This window comes from Drosophila ficusphila, unplaced genomic scaffold (assembly GCF_018152265.1).
Source record: "Drosophila ficusphila isolate 14025-0441.05 unplaced genomic scaffold, ASM1815226v1 contig_198, whole genome shotgun sequence".
Taxonomy (NCBI): domain Eukaryota; kingdom Metazoa; phylum Arthropoda; class Insecta; order Diptera; family Drosophilidae; genus Drosophila; species Drosophila ficusphila.
This window is the reverse complement of record NW_025064092.1, coordinates 2753765-2775872: the sequence shown is the minus strand read 5'-3', so window position 1 is coordinate 2775872 and position 22108 is coordinate 2753765. Positions and strand designations below refer to the sequence as shown.

The 22108-nt window shown below is 40.7% G+C and overlaps 4 protein-coding genes across 5 annotated transcripts; 1 reads left to right on the top strand and 3 right to left on the bottom strand.

Annotated features, from left to right (window-relative positions):
* The first annotated feature begins 1482 nt into the window (after window positions 1-1482).
* LOC108101663 (probable cytochrome P450 28c1) lies at window positions 1483-5699 on the top strand. The gene is made up of 5 exons (XM_017206083.1): window positions 1483-1670; window positions 3060-3405; window positions 3806-4216; window positions 4564-4687; window positions 4748-5699. The coding sequence occupies exons 1-5, from the start codon at window positions 1483-1485 to the stop codon at window positions 5182-5184; spliced, it is 1506 nt and encodes a 501-aa protein (XP_017061572.1). The 3' UTR covers window positions 5185-5699.
* A 948-nt stretch (window positions 5700-6647) lies between these two features.
* LOC108101710 (histone-lysine N-methyltransferase 2D) lies at window positions 6648-10156 on the bottom strand. The gene is made up of 2 exons (XM_017206149.2): window positions 10105-10156; window positions 6648-9944 (listed from the first exon to the last, which is right to left on the bottom strand). Exons 1-2 carry the CDS (start codon window positions 10108-10110, stop codon window positions 6900-6902), a joined length of 3051 nt encoding a protein of 1016 aa, XP_017061638.1. The 5' UTR covers window positions 10111-10156; the 3' UTR covers window positions 6648-6899.
* A 7100-nt stretch (window positions 10157-17256) lies between these two features.
* Window positions 17257-18474, bottom strand: LOC108101709 (transmembrane emp24 domain-containing protein 3). 2 transcript variants are annotated; one of them, XM_017206147.2, is made up of 2 exons: window positions 18352-18474; window positions 17257-18276 (listed from the first exon to the last, which is right to left on the bottom strand). In XM_017206147.2, the coding sequence occupies exon 2, from the start codon at window positions 18184-18186 to the stop codon at window positions 17554-17556; it is 633 nt and encodes a 210-aa protein (XP_017061636.1). In that variant the 5' UTR covers window positions 18187-18276; window positions 18352-18474; the 3' UTR covers window positions 17257-17553. The 2 variants fall into 2 exon arrangements, with proteins under 2 accessions (XP_017061636.1, XP_017061637.1); XM_017206148.2 differs by having other exon boundaries at window positions 17257-18299; window positions 18352-18463.
* Window positions 18475-18663: 189 nt separating this feature from the next.
* LOC108101708 (nudC domain-containing protein 1) lies at window positions 18664-21037 on the bottom strand. The gene is made up of 2 exons (XM_017206146.2): window positions 19627-21037; window positions 18664-19307 (listed from the first exon to the last, which is right to left on the bottom strand). The coding sequence occupies exons 1-2, from the start codon at window positions 20897-20899 to the stop codon at window positions 18823-18825; spliced, it is 1758 nt and encodes a 585-aa protein (XP_017061635.1). The 5' UTR covers window positions 20900-21037; the 3' UTR covers window positions 18664-18822.
* Window positions 21038-22108: the final 1071 nt, after the last annotated feature.

Genomic DNA, 22108 nt, shown 5'->3' with positions numbered 1-22108 from the left:
ATAAAAATGTATATATATTATAAAAAATAAAGGTTCATGGGCATTTTCTTTGTTTTCGCTTTCGTTTTAATATATTTGTGTCCAGGTTTGGGATTAGTTTAAGTTTCCAGATTAGTTAGCAGCTATGATGAGGTTAAATCAATTGGATTCGCTTTGCTCCCTAAACGAGACTCGTCTGGCAAAACAAAGTCAATGTCAGTGACCAGTGGGAACCGAAATTACACTCAGGGAAAATATACTTGAGGTGAGTACTTAAGTTATTACTAATGGAATGCCATTAAATACATTATTCAACCTTAAAATGTTTCCCCAAAGAACATGAAAAACAATATAAACTTTGTATGTTAAGACAAATACAAATTAAAAAATATCATTAGAAATTATCAAAAACAATATTAATGTATATGAAATATAAAATAATAATAATATTATTAACAAATTTGAAAGAATCTTTAAGTTTTACTTGTCAAATTTAAAATATAATCCTTTTGCAAAACCATTGTTCATTTTCTTCTCTCTGCTCTGTGGTTAGATCATTTCGTTTACATAATATCATCAATCATTGTACAATCTTTCATGATTGATGGAGAAGACGACTACTGCACAAATCCCTTAATAGAGTCTCGATATTTTGGTTGATGGATTAGGCCAGTGGAAGCTTAAACAACAAACCATATCGAATGCATTTGCTACAGTTTAAATGACACAAAAAAGTGAAACTTCTTTCGAGCCCAATGAAAGGTTTGGTGTGTGTTGCGAATTGAAAGAAAGAGAAAAGATTTGCGTGGTGCTTTCTTCTTTGGCAAGCCGAGGGTAAACCAATATTTGTGGCCAAAATAAATTAAATACCGCCAAGCAACACGCACCTCTTGTGACAATGGCCCCTTTTTGTTGAATTAAGTGTTCCCATTGTCTGGTGGCTTTGCGCCATTCAGGGTTGCCAGGTTGTTGCCAGTGCTTTCTTCAATATTTTAATCTTTTGACCCTTGACCTTTTATAGAAGCTGATTTACATTTTTGTAATTAAATAAGTTAGCTTTTCTACAAAACCAATGAACTTAACAATTTCTGCTTAATTATTTTAGATTATAGAAGTATGGTTGAATTATGGATATCATTATCCGTACTGTATATTTTTCAGCACATTTTCATAATTTCAGTTTCCAGAAACCTATTTGTTGTGAAATCAAAGTACAAATCAAAGTGATCATGCTTAAACTATTTCAGATTATAAAAGTTCAACGGTCGTAACATATATTATATTACAGCTCCTTAGTCGTTCTGATTTGAGAACAGGTCGTTGGTTAATTCGATAATGGCACCCCCATCATCCCGGAGACACGCGAACCTAAAAATAAAATATAAAATTGACGCACGCTAGTTGGAGATCACCTCCTCCTTCCCCAAATGCCACTATATCGTCTCCCCGAGATTCCCATATTTGATTGAATTGCACCCACTCAGTTTCGCTTGCATCGTCGTCATGTTTGGATCACTTCTGCTGGGAATTGCAACGCTTCTGGGGCTGATATACGCCTTTCTGGTCTCCAACTTTGGCCACTGGCGAAGGCGTGGCGTGCTGGAGCCCCGCGTCCTTCCGCTCCTCGGGTCCTTTCCCAATATTGTGTGGCCACGCCAGCACTTCACCATGGACATGCGCGACATTTACATGTGGGTCTATTTCACATATTAAGACTTAAAAATGTTATTAAAATTGGTTACAACAAAAGAATCTAAATAATATTATAGGTAAAAATTGTTTACAGCAGTGAAATAACTACTATTAAACCACTCAATAGCCTATTCCAATCTTGCGAGAATTTCGTGTTAAGTAGATATAGAAAAGGGTGCATGGCATAACGCCCAGTGTCATAGCGCCCACGGGCGCTATGACACAAACAATTGTGTCATAGCGCCCGCGGGCGTTCCGTCACTTTCTGAAAGTGTCATATCGCCCGCGGGCGCTTTGTCATTTTTCTGGTGGGCCTTATGACACTGTGAGAAGTGCATTAACGCCCGAACCTAATAATAATGAAATACCTGGTATAAATGGGTGCATGTAAGTGCGGATCAGAAGAGATCCAAGAGCCGGGTACAGAGTCAATCGACTCAGGAGGGAGCATCCCGAACCTAATAGTAATGAAATACCTGGTATAAATAGCCGCCCAGCATAATTTATCGTGAGAATCGAGTGCTCAATAGCGTAAGAAGCGCCGCAGGCAAAAATTTTTTTACATAAAAATCGCGCGATTTTTATGTAAAATAATTTTTGCTTGCGCTTTTAATAAAGTAAATTTAAATACAAAATTGTGTTAACATGCCATTTATTTCATTTAAACATTATTGATAAACTTTGATTTGGCTGTAAGAGTAAGAAGCGCCGCAGGCAAAATTTTTTTACATAAAAATCGCGCGATTTTTATGTAAAACAATTTTTGCTTGCGCTTTTAATAAAGTAAATTTAAACACAAAATTGTGCTAACATGTCATTTATTTCATTTAAACATTATTGATAAACTTTGATTTGGCTATCTACTATTTGCCTGCAATATGGGCAGAGCAATAGAGACTTCGCCGATTTCATTTTCATCACTTTGTAGCACTCAAAACGTATTTTGAAGTGGCTACAAGGTAATAGTACCACATCACGCGGAGTGTCAAGGCAAATTATTCGTTTAAGAACTTAACCATTTGACTGAAGTGTAAAGTATTGTCCTCATCTTCATCTTCAGTATTATCTGAGCATGACTGCTCTTCAAATGTGGTGTCCCACCTAATCAAATCATTTTTTTTGACTAATTAGGCTACCAAAAAACTCGTTTTGCAATTTTTAAGAAATTGAGGGCGTTATGACACAGGTTGCAAATGTCATAAGGCCCACGGGCGCTGTGACATTTTCGGTGCGGGCGATATGACACTTTTAAAAGTGTCAGAACGCCCGCGGGCGCTATGACACAATTGTTTGTGTCATAACGCCCGTGGGCGCTATGACACTGGGCGTTATGACATGCACCCTATAGAAAACTGTTCAATAATTGTTCTCAATTTTTATTTTTTCAGGCGATATCGGAATTCACACAGCTATGTCGGCTGCTTTTTACTACGAGCCCCCAAATTGCTCGTTTTGGAGCCCCGTTTGGTCTACGAAATCTACGTGAGCGCCTTCAGTCACTTCGAGGACAACGATGTCTCCAAAATGGTGGACATCGCCAAGGATCGTCTGGTGGCCCGCAATCCGTTTGTCCTTGAAGGCGACGAGTGGCGCCGCCAGCGGGCGGTCTTCTCAACTCTGCTGACCAACGGAAGGATTCGGACCACCCACGCCATCATGCAGCGCGTCTGCAGGGATCTCTGCGAGTTCATATCGAGGAAGTCAGAGGGTGGAACGGAACTGGATGTCATCGATGTGAGTTGTTCTATAACATCATATATAGAGTGATATTTGTTGCTACAAAAATCTTTTGAGAATTCAGAAATTCTTTCAAGGATATTTTTAAAAAATATTTCCGTGTAAGAATGATATATTTTTTAATATATATTAAATATATTTTAAATATCTTCAATAACACAACTTTACCCTTAAAAATTGCAAACAGTGTTTCAACAAAAACCTTCGGACGTTTCAAATCAATTTTAAAAGTGTCTTAAAATATGCAACGTAGTTTTAAATGCAGGAATTTACAAGGACTACGGACTTTACAGACTATATAATTTTTTTAATGGCAAACTTTATACCCCTTTTTTTTTTTTTTGCAATAATCTAAAATCACATAAATTAAAACACTGTTTTATTTTTATATTCCTAGCTCGGCTTGCGTTTCACCGGTGAATCCCTGTTCGATTGTGTCCTGGGAATCCAAGCGCGAACCTTCAGCGATAATCCTTTGCCAGTTGTCCGCCAGAATCAGGAAATGTCCGCCGAGAATCGGGGATTGGCCATAGCTGGTGCCGCTTGTGGACTATTTCCCAATTTACCGCGACGTCTGCGCCCCAAGATTTTTCCCCACTCCCATGATCGATTTTTTGGCGCCATGATCAGTGAAGCGCTTCGTCTGCGACGATCCAAACACCAGGAGAGGAATGATTTCATCAACCATTTGTTGGCGTTGCAAAAGGAGCACGACCTCAGCGAAGAGGACATGGCCTCGCATGCCATGACCTTCATGTTCGATGGACTGGACACCACCTCCAATAGCGTTGCCCATTGCCTTTTGCTGGTAAGTTGATGCTCGGATAAGAAATGGTTTTGCTCAAATATTTGCAATCTAGAATTATTGTATTTTTTATGGAAATTATACATGTTTAAAAAAAACCTTTAAATCATTTTTCAAGATGAAAATTTGAGTTGTAGAATTATTTTAAAACTATTTTAAACGTTCTGTTACCAATAATTATGATTTGGGAACATTTAAGCTGTGGAACTTAAACTTTAAAATGTTCAAACATATAAAAACTATTTCGTGGTCGATAATATTTATATCTGTTATTGTGGATCTTCCCCATAGAAACTATAAAATAAAACTTAATCAAACTTTTTATCTTTTATTTTCTATTATCTTTTTAGCTTGCTCGTAATCCCGACTGTCAGCAGCGTTTATTTGAGGAACTGCAGGAGATAAGTTCTGGTGGAGATCTGCCAGATCTGGATGCTCTCATAGATCTGCCTTACCTAAGTGCCTGTTTCAATGGTGGGTTTTGCTATATTGCAATAAATAAATGAATATTAGTACTTAAACCTTTTCTTTCAGAGAGCTTGCGAATTTATCCCGCTGGCGGTTGGGCCTCAAAAACCTGCACGAAGGCGTACGAACTAAAGGGTAGTCACCATTCGGAGCCCCTAAAACTGCGACCCGGCGATAATATAATGGTGCCCATTTATGCCCTGCACAATGATCCTGACTTTTATCCGGAACCGGATGTATTTCGACCCGAGAGATTTATGGACGGCGGACTGAAGAACTTCAAGCAGCGGGGAATATTTCTGGGATTCGGAAATGGACCTCGTCAGTGTGTGGGAATGCGATTGGGCCTGGCCTTGGCGAAGGCAGCTCTGGCGGCGATTCTCCAGCGATTCGAGGTCCTGGTAAGTCCCCGAACCCAAAAGGGAACCGAAATAGATCCAAAGATCTTTGTGGGTGTCCACAGAGGTGGCATTTGGTTGGAGTTTAATCCGCGAACAATCTAGGATATATGGGATATATAAGAAAGTACTGGAAATGGTTACCTATTCATAATTTAAAAGGCCAACAAATTTGATGATACTGTAATCCAAAGAGGAATAGTCAATTTTTTTTTATTTCTTTTTATTTATTTTAATTGTTTTACAGGGTTTTATATATTTGTACTTTTTTATTTATGCAAAAATGATAACCAAATTACATCGTTTTGATGATGTATTTGTTTAACTGTGCATGGCTTTTCCGACAGGTTTTCATTGTTATTTTTCTTAACAAAGTCAGTGGTTCAATAAAAATTAGAGTGGGTCATCGCCTTTGTTAGGCTCGGGGTTTAGCTGAATTCAGCTGGGAATTATGTCATCAGGTGGTGTCCAAACACAGGCTTAACATCAATAAGTCATCCGCATTAAATGCATTCACATATCTACACTTGAAAAAATCAATTATGTATTTAAGAGATGCTGATTGTTATAAAGTTTTGGTTGCTCAAAAATGGAAACGAATATAAATAAAAAAATGTTATATTTTAAAAATGTTTAGTTTTTTATTAGACGCCAAGAATTTTTATTTATATTTAAACCAACATAAGGTTGGGAAAGATAGAAAAATAAAACATTAACTAATACTTTTGTATTTACCAATCTAGTTGGGTTTATGCAGCGCATGCCTAAGATATTTATTATTGAGTAAGGTGAGATGAATTGTCATCGAGTGATACATAACCAGAAAATGGAACGTGTAGGCCCTAAATCCGGTCTGGCCTTTCACCAAACGCCTCTTACTCAGAGCGGAAGCAAAACAAATAGAAAACCCGTCGAAAACCGAAAACCGAAGACCCACAGCCAAAAACCCCAATGAAACCACAGCGAAGGTCAAGCGATTTGGGTGAGAGTGTGAAGACACGCCTTTCGGATAGTAAACCCCAAGCAGAGACATCTCCAAAATCATCATCTTCATTAAGATGTTGAAAACATACAAACAAGATGCTGAATAAATTCATTCAATGATTACTATCTATTTGCTCTATCATAATATATATTAACTGGTAAAATCAATAAGATAAAAAACTTGATCAGTTATATCTTATAAATTTATTATTTTAATAGGTAAACTAAGTTGGAAGGATAACATATTTAAATTTGAGAGATCCACCCATAAATTAAACACGTTGTTGTAATAAATCTCAAATAAAAAGCAATACCCATCTGTTTCTCCCAAAACCCCCCATAAACAAGCGCAAATGAAAAGCGAAACCCTGAGGCCCAATAAATCTGTTGACTTTGGTAATCGAAACCAATTAAAAGCCAATTAAAGTCGGAATGTATAAACAAAGCGCGACTATTTCCGTTTCACAAGTATTATATTTGTGTTGGCCACAAAAAAATTCAAGGTCTGCGGTTAGTGCAACGATTCCCAATCCCCACAGCGATCCCCAATCGTCGTCCAATCAGCAAATTAAAGAGCCGCATTATTCACATATTTTACATAAGTATACATTTATTAGGTAAGAAATTCGAATCGGTTGTGTGTGTTGCTGCATGCAAATGATTTCACTTCGAATGCGATTGCTATTCGGATTTTTTTTTCAGTGGAGACGGCGAAATGCATGCAAAATGAGGCAGAAAAAACAGGGGCAGAAAAAAAATAGAAAACAGTTTGATGAAATTAACAACTAATCAGTGCTGGGAATTGACCTTGGTGACCCCAATTGTGACTCCACCATTCAAAGACTTGCAACGCGATGGAGTCGCAGTGGCTTCGATGCCTGCCGCACGATTCGCGCTCTTGGACGAGCTGGTGGCAAGTAGCCATTGCTGCTGGCAACATTCTGTGGCAGCAGGCGCAGCGGTTGCTGCACCTCATCGTAGATCTTGACCGTCTGCACATGACTCTCGGCACCGCTGTGCGCGTTTTGGGTCACCACACGCACCACCTGGTGGCGTCCTTGCGGCTGCTCATTTGTGGCACCCAGAATCTTGATGGTTTTCACGCCAGCCTGATCGAGTTGCTCCAACACCTTGAACGTTCTGGGTGGGGCATGTGGCTTGACAATCTGAACGGTGCGCACGCGCGAGCTGCCACGCAGTGCGGGTGGTGCAACCACTGGTGCGGTGGCAGCCATCGCCACATTCACCGCCACCTGAACGTCCTTCGGCATGAATTTCTGCAGCGATTGCTGCGCCTTCAGGTTGAGAGTGGGAGCTGCCACAACGGGTTGCAGCTTCTGGGGCGTCTGCACCACACGGTGGTGGTAGTGGTGGTGCAGGTGGTGCTGCTGCTGCTGCTGCTGCTGACGCACCACCGCATTGGTGGCATAGGCTGGGGCATAGAAACGCGGCCTCTTCGATTGCTCGCGGTACATGGGCGCCACCTCGACAACTTGTTGCTGCTGCACCTGTTGCACTTGCTGCTGCACCTGGTGGTGGATGTGGTGGTGCTGCTGCTGCCGCACGGGTTGCGCGTAGCGAGCGAAGGGCTGCACGGTGTTCATGTAGCTGCGCAGCGAGTGCAGGTGGGTCACTTTAGTGGGCGCGGGAGCCGGCAGGGAAATGGCAAGGGGAGCGGGTCCTGCCACGTGGATTGGGGTGCGGGCAGGAGCTGCCACGCGAACGGGGGCGGGAAGGGGAGCTGCAACACGAACGGGGGCGGGAAGGGGAGCTGCAACGGGAGCTGCAACACGAACGGGCGCCGGGGCAGGAGCTGCAACACGTACAGGTGCTGGAAGGGGAGCTGCAACACGCACAGGAGCAGGAGCAGGAGCTGCAACATGAACGTGGGCGGGAGCAGGAGCAGTTGCAGGTGGCAAGTAAGCAGGAGCAGTAAAGTGTTGCTGGTAGCTCACAGCCGAGGAAGTTGCCACAGTTGATTGAGTAGCAACCGATTGCTGCTGTTGGGCAACTTGCAACTGAGGCTGAACAGCGGGTTGTGCCACATGAATGGGAGCACGGGCAGGAGCTGCCACGCGAACGGGAGCAGCAACATGAACTGGAGCGGGAGCTGCAACATGAACCGGAGCGGGAGCAGGAGCCGCAACATGAACGGGAGCAGCAGCAGTTGCTGGTGGCAGATAAGCAGGAGCCGTGAAGTGTTGCTGGTAGGTTTGTGGAGCCAAAGGTTGCTGCTGCTGCGACTTGGGACGACCATACACAATGTCGGTAGATTGCTGTTGTTGGGCAACTTGCAACTGTGACTGGACAACCACCTGTTGCTGCTGTTGTTGCTGATGTTGCTGTTGTTGATGATGCTGGTGATGATGCTGGTGATGATGCTGCTGCTGTTGCTGCTGCTGTTGGTGCAGCTGTTGCTGCTGCTGCTGTTGTTGCAATAGCAATTGCTGCTCCTGTTGCTGCTTGAGCAATTTGGTTTGCGTCTGCAGGCTGTGCAACTCGGCAATTGCTGCCTCGGAATTTTCAGGTTTGATGAAGTCGTAGCCATCGGGAAGTTCGCCGGGATTGACAACAGTTGCTTGCGTGGGTGCAACATACACCTGTTGCTGCTGTGGTTGTTGCTGCTGCAGCACTTGCTGTTGCTGCTGCTGAGGTTGCTGGTAGGCGACCTGACTTTCGACTTGATGACGTGGCTCATCGTAACCAGGAGGCAAGTAACCAGGAGCACGGTACTCGCCAGCAGTTTGCTGCACCGTGGCAACACTCTGTGCAGTAGCAACACTTTGCACCGATGCAACATTCTGGGAAAGTTCGCCGGAATTAACAACAGTTGCTTGGGTGGGTGCAACATACACTTGTTGTTGCTGTTGCTGCAGGGGTTGTTGCTGCTGCAACTGCTGTGGTTGCTGCTGCAATTGCTGTTGTTGCTGCTGCTGAGGTTGCTGATAGGTGACTTGGCTTTGGATTTGAGGACGTGGCTCATCGTAACCAGGTGGCAGGTAACCAGGAGCACGGTACTCGCCAGCAACTTGCTGCTGCTGCACGGCAGCAACACTCGATGTAGTGGCAACATTCTGCACCGATGCAACACTCTGCGAGTTGGCAACATTCTGTGTCAGCGACAAAGGCAACTGGTCGGGATTGGCGAAGTCATAGCCAGGTGGCAAATATCCGGGAGCTTGGTATTCCTGATTCTGAACAGCAACCTGTTGTTGCTGCACTTGCTGTTGCTGCACTTCCTGAATCTGCTGAACTTGCTGCTGAATTTGCTGCACTTGTTGCACTTGCACTTGCTGCTGCACCTCTTGAACTTGCTGCTGTTGAACTTGCTGAATTTGCTGCACTTGTTGCTGCTGTTGAACTTCTTGAATCTGTTGCACTTGTTGCTGCTGCTGCACTTGCTGCTGCTGCGTGGCAGTGGTGGGTGGCAAGTAGGCTGGGCCACTGAAACCACCAGAAGATGCAGCCGGAGCCTTTCGCTGGAAATCGTGCTGGTAGTTCGATGGGAAGGGCACGGAAATCGGAGCAGCCGATGGAGCAGCAACATTCGCAGCTGGAGCATCGGCAAAGTTCAGGAAGGACAGATCCAGGCTGTCATCGTGACCCTGTGAACTCTGACCTTGGGTGGGGGGCAGGTAGGCGGGTCCCTTGCCGCCGGCAAAGTGATTGTGCACCTCGAAGATCTGGTAGCCCGAATTGCCGTAGTTGCTCTCCTGGAAACTGCTGCCCGTCTTGTAATATTGCTCCTTGGCAATCAGTGGTTCTTGCACCTGTTGCTGCTGCTGCTGCTGCTGCTGTTGCTGTTGCAACTTGAGTGATATATCCGCTTGGGTTAATCCACATAGCGCACAAATGGCCAGCGCAATAAGGGCGCCAAAGAACTTCACCAAAAACGAAACAACAAAAAAAAAAAAACAGAACAGTTTTTAAATCACAGTAAAAAAAAAGGTAAGGTTTTATCTTAAGTCACTGATAAAACGAATGGATGTCCTTGGCTTTATTGGTAATCCTTAGCCGTGGTTTAATCAATGATCTGCTTACATTCATCTTCACAGTGGTCGTGCTTGAGCCCTCGATGTCCAACCGATCAATGATGCCCCCAATGACCCGGCCACGCGTTTTATACAAGGGCTCCAAAAACCGAAAAAAAATAAAATCAAAAACGAAAACCGAAAACTAGTCGGCGCATCTTCATCTTCGCCAGCTTCCCCCAAAAGCGATCTCCATTTCCATTTCCATTTCCCCCCAATCTTCGATCTCCAGAGACCCCAATCATCATCTCGCTCGCCAAATGCAAAAGGTGGGCCGAAAGGGGGCCTTTCATTAGTTTTGGGTTAGTTCGAATGGCTAAGATGCTGCGCAACCTTTTTTCTTCTCCTATTTTTCTGTCGGCTAGTTGCGCTTCAGCCACTCGTTCGCATTTCGCCCGAAAATGCAGATTCGGCTTATTGAGTTATCGCCGGTCTGCTACACCCAGAAAAAAAAAAAAAATAGGCCGCAATATTTATGGGACAACAATGAGGGCTTGACCAAATAGTAGCTGCCAATATAAATGGCAATGAAACTAAAAGTAAAGTAACGCAGCTAATACATCGAAAAAACTAAAATATTTTGACTTGGCATTAAATTCGTCATTGTATTTCCCATCAATTCGCATTAAAACTTGACAGCTTACAAATATGATAGAACCTCTTGTAAAAAAAAAAACCAAAAATAAACGAATAATGACACAAAAAGTTGGCAGAATCTATAGCTTATGTCTATATCTTTTGTTAACAATTCATTCCTTGTCTGTGTGCCTCTTTTTATTAAGTTTTTATAAAAAATATATTAAAAAATGTTATAATTCTTTTTCCAATAAATATAAATATAAACAACTGTGAGAATCTGAAAACTAAAAAATCAAAATGTAGATTATTTTGTCAGTTTATTAAATCAGGTAATTTGTATCACATAATTAATTTCCTTAGGATTTATAATTATAAAATTGTTTAATAGTACAAAATATTTTTCTTCATCGTCATCAAACTGATATAATGTTTCTGGCAGTGTAGGCCAGCTAATCCCCGATCCCGTGTGCTTTGGGCGGATGTAATTAATACGCCTGCTCCCAAAATACCTCAACCATCGACCATCGGCCAATGGAGATCGGCCAATGGACTTGGACATGGGACATCAGTCACCGAATGCCGTGTGTTCTCCGTCCGGATTGCGCAATCCACCTCGTTATCGGGTGGCTTGGATTTCCTGTTATTAGCTTTGCATATGCATCTTCATCGGCTCTTCGGATTCGGTTTCAGTTTCAGTTTCAGTTTCAGTTAGTTGTCTCTGTTTCATTGGGGGCTTTCGCAAAATGCTCGCTAAATATCTGGCTGGCATTGCCAAAAAAAATTATTACATCTGTCATTAGCAATGCGTGTCGGCTCACCTTGCTTTTGGGCCATGAATTAAACATTAAACATTGATAAGCATGTCGCCTCATCTCCGCCTTTTGCTTAGAGTCCAAAAAAAAAAGCATAATGCCACCTGCTAACTAACTATAATTTTGTGGATTCTTGTGCAATATCCCATCGCAGTTTTATGATGGCTCCAAATAGGCTGTTCAAATTTTTAACAAATTTTATGAGGCAATTTCCGGGTATTTAGAAAACTACTAAGTACAAATAAAATGAATTAAAGCATCAAGCTTTTTATTTTCAAGTTGATGTAACATTCGCTCTGCTCTTCAAATATTAATTATATATTAAAAAGAACTCAAATGGTCCAAAAGGCCGAAATCGAGGCCCACCAACAGTTAAATCCATTCACATATCGTTAGCTTATCTATAAAACTCGTAAAACACGGCTCTATTCAAAATCGATCGACACAAATCACAACAAAACATCTGGCGTTGTATAACCATTATAGCGACATCTTTCATTTGGTTTTCCGCAGAAACGCGTGTAATTTTCCCATGGCGCTCGGCTTGGGGGGACTTCCCCCTTCTCGCTGATTTTCGAGAAACCTTGACCCATCTTAACTTAAATATTTTATGCGTATTTGGCCCTCCGACTAGGCAAGGCATACAAAATATCTGAACGATCGCTAACAACTTGGCTAACAACAGAAAAATACAACAAAGTAGGAAGCTAACTTCGGGGAGCCGAAACTTATATACCCTTGCAGGCTAACAACAATTTAAAATGTAATTAAATAATTTATTTATATAAAATCAATGAAACGAAATTACTTTGAGGGGCCACTTCAAAATGTTATTAAAATAACCAACTTTTTGGGAATTTGGAATGGGGTTAGATCATAAAAATTTAAAGAAAAGCGTCAAAAAAATAGCATCCTACTATGGCTTTCTTTTACTACGTTCACTACTTCTGGCTGAAATTATAATACCCTCTGCAAGGGTATAAACAGACCGGCAGGGGAAATAAAAGGCAGACGAGATGGTCAACAAAGGCGGGACATGCAAATAATTGAATTGAATTGAATTCAATCGAAAAAAGAAGGCAAGGGTCTGGGCCAAAGATACTTATTAACTGATTAAATAAAACAATGTGTGAACGTTCATTTTGGAGCGCTTTTGTTGGCATTTTTGTAGATTGCATAGGTATATGGATATGTATAAAGTAAATTTATATATCAAGCTAAGAGCACATCACTTTTTAAATACTATTTAATAAACTTTAAAATTTTGGGCTTTAAAATTAAATTCACCAATATGCTAGATAAATGCCTTAATTAAATATAAAAAGCAACTTACATAACAATATATATATTTAACCATGATTAGAGTCAAATCAATGTCGTGTTTTTGATACCAATCAATCGGAATTTATAATGAAAATGCAACCGTTGCAAAGTCAATTTAAAAATCAAATAATTTGATTAAGGCAATTATACCACATAAATCAGACTATTATTGGGATTATTACAAAATTAGTTTTGTTAGTTATGAAATGCATTTTATTGTAACTCTATCCGGAATTTGTAGGCCCAAACCCCAATTCTTTCGTGCCATAAATTTATCTTCAAGTTGAATTAGCATCAGAGATACATTATTAATTATTTATGAGAGTTTCCTGCAGTTTGTTGGCATAACTAAAAAAATTTGATATGCATATTGCCTAGCTTGTTAATTATTTAATTTCTCGCTTACATTCCCTCTCCCTCTAAATCGATCGCCCTCCCTTTCTGGTTCTCTGTGAAAATGGGAATATATAATATATAGTTACATTAACAAACATCGCCACCCATTAGTGGGCCATTGGAGGTCGATTTACATACTTATTGGCTATGCATATGGCTGGAATATTCATCGACAATAAATTTGTGCCATATCATACACGAGGCAGGTTGCAGCAACAGTAAAACTAAAACCACACTGAAATAAATGTTTTTATAATAAAAGTATTAAATCCCTCTATTAACTAGAAATAGAAACAATAATTTTAGATTTAATTTAACTTCATTTTTTGTGTAAAGAAATCATCTTAATGATCTGAAAAAGTAGCAAAAATATGTTTTCGTGCAATGGAAATATTTGGCAAAGTCGATAATGATAAACAAACTTACTACTACAAAAAAAGATATAACAACGAAAACGAAAAAAAAGGGAAACCGAATCGCTTTTATAAATGCGTATGCCAAGTGGGTTGATCAATGAGTTCGTACATATATAACAAACTATTTTTTCATTGGCCTTAAAATTTGTTCGGTATATTTATACAAGTTAAGCAATTTATAATTGACTGGATACCATCTCAAAAATCTCAAAAACCTACCTTATATAATTAAAAATTGAGGTCTATTAAGCTTGGTTATATTTTCATCCAAGTGCCGAATGTTTCTTAAATCACCTTGTTAATTCTTTTATATTTATAATTCTATTTATTTTTAAAAATATTTCTTTATTCTTCTTTTTTATCTGATGAACTCTTTAAGTGACCCTCGCGGCATCCCGCTGAAGATCGCCCATTGACGGATGGAACCGGTGTCGTCGGACTACTAATTGATACATAAAACCCGAAGACTCCGCAGCAGCCAAAGTGGCGACCTCTTGGCCAAAAATGGTTAAGATGGTAACCAAGGGACGAAGAGGGTAAAAATGGGCGTGGAGGCTTTCGGAAGTTTGGGGCGTGTTCGGCTTATTTGTTTTTTGGAAGCCCCAAACAGTGACGATTCATTGATTGGACCATTATCTATTGAGCCACGCCATGCAAAACTGAATGGGTTTTGAAATTTGATTTTTTAATTTCCCCTGCTGGCCAATATTATTCATACCCATAAATATTCAGTCCATAAATAATTGTTGCACTGGAAGAAATAATATTTAAAATATTTGTGTGCAGTATGATGAATTAAAAGACCTATTAAATACACCAAAGGTTGCATAAATGTCTTTGGAACTTTTGAACTTTGCACATTTTCATTATATCACATCATTAACTAATAGGTTTTTATAATTTGATAGTTTGATCTTCTGAGCCTGGGTTATAATCTTTGACACGTGTGCCACGATTACTCGCTTTATTATTATCATTATGAATATGGGTAATTAGCATGCAGACTCTGTTGACGTTTGATTAACCCCATTTTGACACCGATCAATCGATCCGCTGACAATTCATTTACAAATGTCCTTCAGACGCCACTTTAACTTCCCTTTCACTTTGGTTTCAAGTTGCTGGCCATCTGCTGTTGCCAAGTCAAGAGTTCAGTTCGGGGCAAACACCTTTTCGGGCCAGCCAGGTAAATAATTAAAGAGGTGGGTAAAACAAACTAACAATAAATTCCATTGGCCAAGAGGTTAACTCTCAAAAGAATTAATAGAATGGTAACTTATAATATAAAAGAAAAATGATTGCTTGAGTATTGAAAAAGTTGAATAACTTGTACACAATAATAATGAAACGCTAACACAATAAATTTTAATTTATATTTTAAAACGTAGGAAACTAAATCACATTTTAAAGATCTGCAAATTCTATACTATGCATTTTGAAATATGTATGTCCTTTAATTTATTTCAAATTTCTCATGATAAAAACACATTTGCTGCATATTTTTCAAAATGTTGTAAGTTTAGGCAATTTCTTGTCTTTATTTATTGTTACAAGATGATAAAAATGAAATTTGAATTTTTGGCAAATCGTTTTTGTTTTGTTTTTTGCATCCATTGTTATGAATGGGGCAATAAACACAGTGTCGACGATGTATCATTGTCTTGGACTGATTTAAATACTATTAATTGGCATAGAGACAAACGACTAAATTTGCATACCATTTATCGTATTTATATCTGGACATATTTGGCAATGCCACCGCGATTGACAAAAGATCCACGAAATTCCCAAAGTCAGTCAAAGAAGATCAACAAATAAAAGATGACAAGCCGTACATAAAACAGTTAAAAAGATTTATTGCATTTGAATAGGGCATTATCATGTCAGTGGCAATAATTTTGTTTGCATAATTGTCGTTTAGTAACCCGAGTCCATGACGATTTCAAAATCGCATCATCTGTGATAAATCGGGGTGTGAATGCTGAATCCATCCCATATATTATATCTTATCAGTTATGAAAAAACTCACAGGCCAAAGTTGACATAGTTCTCCGAAAACTACAACTGATAAGATAGATGATTACTAACAAGATTAATACATTATTGGGAATCAATAATAATGGCCACTGAAGATAAGGATACACTTTCATTCCATTTGATAAGTACGTGCTATTAGTTATCATTCATAAAATAGGTGTATATAGAATATATCGATACTTTCTTATCTGAATAAGTTGTGGTTTCTATTTATTTATGAATCATTTTTAACATCCATTGTGTAATTCACGAAGTGTTTGTTTGTTTTTAGTTAATCAGATGCTGATCCTATCTTAGTTAAAGATTCTTCTACTATTGGCAAAGACTTATGTTCTATCATTTATTTGATTTAAATAAGCTGAATTGGAGAGCAATAACTTATCTCAACCATTTAATTATGCCTATTCCTCGCTCGTTATCAATATAATTAACACTCAATTTGATGGCATTTTTCCTCAGCATATCTTTTTATATACTCTTCCATAGAAGCGTATTTCTTTTTTATTGACTCAGCTGATATGAAACACATCTGAGTTATGTATATTCTGAATAGAAGGCCACGCCAGCTAAAAAATGGGAAGTATAGAAAATTAGAGCTTGCCATCGCAAGAGACCTGATTATTTAATATTAAGGGGGGGGTAAGGTTTTAAAAAATTTTTTTTTACATTTTTTTTTTTTTTTTTTTCTGAATGACCAATACGTCGAGAATATTGTGTACAAATTTTGAGTCAATTAAAGCCAAACTAACGGAGTTACAGCGTTTTAAACAACCGTATTTGGACGTATTTTCACGTATAAAAATACTTTGAATCGATTTTGCCGAAGACGCTACTTTGAAAGTCGGTGAACATCAGAACTCAAAATCTACTGAACCGATCCTTTTCAAATTTTTAACACAAATTCTCAACATAAATACGCAGGTAATCAGGAAGAGTTTTTTTTAATTTTTAATTTTTTTCTATTTTTAAAAAATAAATTAACAGCAATTTTTTAAGCTAAAATCGCACTTTTCACTTTCAAGTGCTCCCAAAAATAGAAAAAAAATAAATTTAAAAAAAAACTCTTCCTGATTACCTCGGGAAATTCATTATCTTTACAACGAATATCACATCTTATTTTTAAGATGATCCGTTAACGCCCTATGATGTTCACCGCAAAACAACTTTTTCTTTAGGCGCTTTGGAAGATTAACCGCCACAGGCTTATTTCTAAATATTTTTAAATAATTTTTTTTTCTAATACTCTTCAAAAGTTAAACAATAACATGTAATTAAGTTCAATAAAATAAACTTACTCATTTCGCCGCAAAAAAAAATCAAACATGGCCCTTTTTTTGGCCTTTAAAACCTTACCCCCCCCCTTAAAGTTTATTTTAAGTTGCTTACAATGACATTTATTAAAAAGTACTCGATCTTCTGCACAGCATTTTATGGTCATTAAATTTAACGCATAACTCTACTTAATGGGGTCTTATTTGCGTTACTTCTTTCACTCTCTTTAGCGTTTCAGTTATTGTTTCTAAAAAAAAAGGCCACGACATCCATAAATAAGGAAACCGGATATTACGCCTAAGGACCCCCTATTGAAACGCTCATTGATTTATCTTTAGCTATCGAGTTATGGTTGCTTTTGCATGTATTTAAAAAAAAAAACATTCTGTTTCCGGGTGGGTCACAACAAAAAGGTTTTACATGTCGTTTTTTTTTGGGAGAAGGTAAGCGGGTGGTGGCCCAAAAAGAAACGCCCTTGGGGGAATGAATACGTTGTGGCTAAGACGAGATTGAAAGGGTTTCGTTTTTCGGGGGGCGGGAGAAGGAGGTCGAGGAGGAGGTGTCTTCTTCATCCGCATCAATGCAAGGGCTTAAACAAAGCTAGATCCCAATACCGCCAGTCCTTTAAAGCCGCCCGTAGTGCGCCTGGCTGGGCTTTCGGTCCGTAAAGAAGTTGCGCAGCACCATGATCTGAACGAGACCGATCAGGATGACGGCGGCGGTCTCCAGGGAAGACCAGACCATCACCCGCTGGTTGAGATCCTCGGCTCGCTTGCGACCCTGCGCCTCGCGCAAACGATGATGCGTCTGGGCGTCGAGGATATCATTCAGGCCCTTGTGGATCGCCTGCGATGAGGTCTCCATTTGGGTGAGCACCGTGGCGTGCTCATCGACGCCGGGCAGAGCGGGCTCCTCGCCCACCTGGAAGTCCACGTAGACGATCTTGTGCGAGAACGCCGAGAACTGATTGCCAAAGCAGGCGGTATACACGCCCGTTGTCTCCGCCACGAACTGATGGCTATCGAAGGTGGCCTTCTCCAGCTTGTAGATGACCTTGCCCTGCGGATCCTTCAGCGTCACATCCACGTCCAGTTGGCCACCGGCCGAAACCTGGAACTCGAAGTAGGCACTCGAGTTCTTTTTGATCTCCTCGTAGAAGCAATCCTCCGCATTGTCGGCCAAGTCGAAGGTGAACTCCACGGCGGTGATGCACTGCAGCATGGCCAGGGCCAAAACTACCAGAACTTGCGTATTCATGGCTATGCTTATTTGGTATTTGCTATTTTGACGAGCTCAAAATCCACCGCCCTGCCTTTTTCGCTTTTCGTCTGATGAACGGTTTTCCAGCTGCAACGGGGTTAATGCCAAAACTTTGGGTCAATGCCAAGATTCTGGGTGAATTGCCACCTGTCATCCACTCACCCAACAGCTCGTCCGAATTACGTTTTGTTTGCCAATTGCTAAAAAAAAATAGAGAACCATAAAAACACTAAACTCTGGCCGAAATGTTCTGACACGTGTCAACACTCTTTTTGCCGGCCGCTTTGCAGCACTGCAGGAACACGTATGTGTTATCGGCATTTGAATCGATGCCTATCGGAAATGGGCGGTTCACTGAAGAGCTGTCAAGTTTTTTGAAAATGTAATCTTATCCTCTTTTAAATTCTAATTAGCAGATTTACGTCTCTATTAAATATGCATTGATGGTTTATGGAAATTATACAAGATATGTGGTTAATTTTAGAGAAATAAAATATATTTCAGAAATATTCTTGAATGGAATTATCCTCAGAAGGATATTTATGTAAATATTTTTAATGCGATTAAATCAAATGCATGTATTGTCCACTCAACAGTGTATTTTCATACGTATTTATTACAAAAGTCAGAAAGTCACACCTGCAGATGCAGCAGGTTGTGGCAGGTGAGGATGGTGATCAGATTGTTGGCCGTGGACATGCCTAGGATTTCACCGACGTCGTATTCCAGAGTAACGAGGTTCTGTTTGCCGACCGTGACAGGCGGTCCGTTGCGTTTGCGCAGACCGCCGGCGGAATCGTGACGCGGTCGGTAAACCAGCACGTGGCGAAAGCTCTCGCAGATGACCACGAAGTCCAGATCCGGACAGCAGGCGGTGAACTTGCGCTGCTCCTTGGAGGCCTGCACGTAACCAAAGGCATGCAACTGTCCCTCGTGGCGCACGCTCCATTCGTCCGGTCGACTTGGCTGGTACATCTGCAGCCACACGGAGGCATCGACGCCCTGGCGCGTGGCAAAGGCGGCCGGAAATCCAGGACGCAAGGTGGTCGAGAAAAGGAGCGGCGTGGAGCCAAGGAAAATGGTGTGGGTGATCCCTCCGCTGATGAGATTAAAGCGCACTAGAAAAGGTAATTAAAAAGATATTATTAACATTTTCTTATTCTATAATATATTATTTATGTATCTTAATTGTTTTGCTGAATTAGGCGCTGCAGCGTCACACCCAAAACTCACACAAATATAATTCCAATAAGTAATTGAATATGTGTGCTTATCGCTGATTTCAATTCCAATTAAAAAATCATAATATTGCCTAGCCCAGAGCTTTAGACATCCACCTCTGGCACCAGCAGACCGGGTTCGAATTACGTTCAATCCAAAACATTTTTTTCTTTTTCTCAAAAATTAATTTTTTATGCAAAAGAATAGTACACTCACCCATTTTAATGTCTTCGTCGGTCAGACCGAGGTCGCAATCTTCGATGGGATCCTCGAGGTTGGGAATGGGCAGCGGTGGATCCGCCACGGCATCCGAGTCCTCCTCAGTTCCAGCCTCTTCGGGAGCCAAATCCTTCTGCTTCAGCAATTGTGGCCAGTTTTGTGGCTCCGCTTTAACCAGCGTCAGTTGAAGGCTATCTGCCTCTACGGTCCAGGTGGTCAAATCGTTGTCAACGCGGGCGTATAACTCCCCGGACAGCAGTTCTTCTTCCAGATGCTTTACCAGGACACTGGTGTTGGTACAGCGTATGTTCAGTTCATTCCGGTTAGAACCCTGAGGCAATGGAAACCGAATGAGCAAATCGTCACCTGTCTGATTCCAGCTGAACTTGTGGTCGTGACCATTTTGCATCTGGCCAGATGGAGCAGCGGAAGCTGCAGCAACAGCGGCTGCTTCATCAGCTGCTTTTCGCTGCTCGGGTGTCTGCACTTCGCGGTTGCTGGCAATGATCAGGGATTCGGCTCGTGGCTCAAAAGCGCAATAGTGAACCGAACCAGTGGTCTCCAGCCGCTGGCAAATGCTGTATTCCCACTCGCCGTCTGTCGGCGATTGGGTCCATCTACCCCAGACGAGATCCATGTAGTAGACATGCGTCTGCTCCTGAACTGCGGCCAAATCCCGGCGTGCCACGTGTCCCGAAATCAGGGAGATTTGCTTCCGTTCCTGCACAACATCCAGTCGGGCATCATAGAGCACAAAGCCGCGATAATCGTTGGCAACATCCACTGGCGTTTGGGCGATTCGTTGCCATGTTACCGGCTCAGAACGCGATCGATCTCCAGTGTCAACGAGATGGTACGTGGAAACGCCATCGCAGATAACACAAAAACGCTCCGAGATGAAGCAAATCGTATAGTTGTAGTCCCCGACACTATGCTGGTATCCGTCGCCCTGGTCGCGACAGTCCAAGCTGTAGACGACACGCTGGCCACGAGCTCGTCCACTTTGCGGATCGTAGCTGCACTGCACCAACTGGTGGCGAACGTTCACATAGTAATTGCAGTGCCGCAGCCAGGGATCCGCGAAGAGGTGATTGTGTCGGGCAAAGAGCTCCACATGGAGCAGCGAAAACTGATTCGCATGGGGCTCCAAACGGAGGGGATCGATTTCAAGAGATTGCTTGAGCACCGGCACCGAATCAAAAGACAACTTGTAGCCATCGAAGTTCGCACACACCAGGCTGCGGTCCACGCTCAACTCGACCACCGGCATCCTGATTCCGACTTCGTCCCGATCCTGATCCTCGCCTGGGATTTGTTTATAAAGTGTACGTACAAAGTTGGGGAATGTGGAAATAGCAAAAGTTTAAAGCCGCTTCCGAAAACAAACCAAAAGTGTTCTAATTGATCAGCTGTGAAGTGATGACAGTCCAATCGACTTGTTATCGGTAATCGAATTTGATTTCGTAGCTTGATTGGAATTTGTATACTACGTAAAATGAAGTTTTAACTACTAGTTCATTATCATCATTTTTTTTATTTTTTGTATCATTAAATAACTAAAACATTACTAAACGATACAATTGCAAACCACAGTTTTTGAATGTTTTATATTAAAAAACAATATTAGAATTGACGTTAAAAAATTTATTTATGATATGCAGCTTTTAAAAAATAATTTCCAATTGGAAACAGAGCGCGAGCGCAGCGCCATCTGCTGACGAAACAGCTTTTTAACAATCCGAGGGGTCACAATGATTCCCAAGTGCTTATTCCGAGAGCAGACGGTATAAATTGCACTTCCGAAGCTATGTCACTCGGCGGTCGAGCGCCTCACAGTGTCAAGGGTTGGCCACAGTTCCTGACTAATTGTGGTTGTCTAGAATTGTAAATACGAAACGCAAGTACATTGTGGGTGTCGGCGTATAAATTGTAAATTTACGTTGTATACAAAAGCCAATTGTTAAATATAAATAATTACACAAAAGCGGCCCGGAACAAACCAACAAAAAAAACGAAGTCAGTTAAAATCGCCAAAAAAGAAACCAACAACATAATTACACTGTGGGGTGCGCTGGTAGAGGGGAATCCCCCCACTTCCAGTGATCGCTATTTTTGCCGCCTTTCCTTTATTTTTATAAAATGTTACTTAACTTTATTCTCTGCGTGGATATAAAAATATTTGTTTTTATTATCATTACATTGATCTTTGTTTAAAGAGTGGGAAATTGAATCTTTTGTAGATTAAAGTTTTATTTATAGTTGAAGTTCTGGTAAATTTATTTCTTTTATTTAGATTCGGAAAATATTTTAAAATATTTTCTATTTTCTATAGTACCAAAAAAGATTTTTTTAGTATATATTGGGCTGATAAAAACAATTATAATTCCAAAAGCAAAACAATGTATTCTTCAATCGATGAAATGTTGCCATGCCTTAGTAGAGCTTTTTTTCTAAACAATAAATGAGCACACTCACTAAT

Bases quoted from the DNA above. Each gene is read 5' to 3' on its own strand.
- LOC108101708 (XM_017206146.2), bottom strand. From the start codon at position 20,899: ATGCCGGTGGTCGAGTTGAGCGTGGACCGCAGCCTGGTGTGTGCGAAC. The intron at 19,308-19,626 runs GTGAGTGTACTA...TACCTTTTCTAG, and splicing joins CGACGAAGACATTAAAATGG to TGCGCTTTAATCTCATCAGC.
- LOC108101663 (XM_017206083.1), top strand. From the start codon at position 1,483: ATGTTTGGATCACTTCTGCTGGGAATTGCAACGCTTCTGGGGCTGATA. The intron at 1,671-3,059 runs GTGGGTCTATTT...TTATTTTTTCAG, and splicing joins GACATGCGCGACATTTACAT to GCGATATCGGAATTCACACA. The intron at 4,217-4,563 runs GTAAGTTGATGC...TTATCTTTTTAG, and splicing joins TTGCCCATTGCCTTTTGCTG to CTTGCTCGTAATCCCGACTG.
- LOC108101709 (XM_017206147.2), bottom strand. From the start codon at position 18,186: ATGAATACGCAAGTTCTGGTAGTTTTGGCCCTGGCCATGCTGCAGTGC.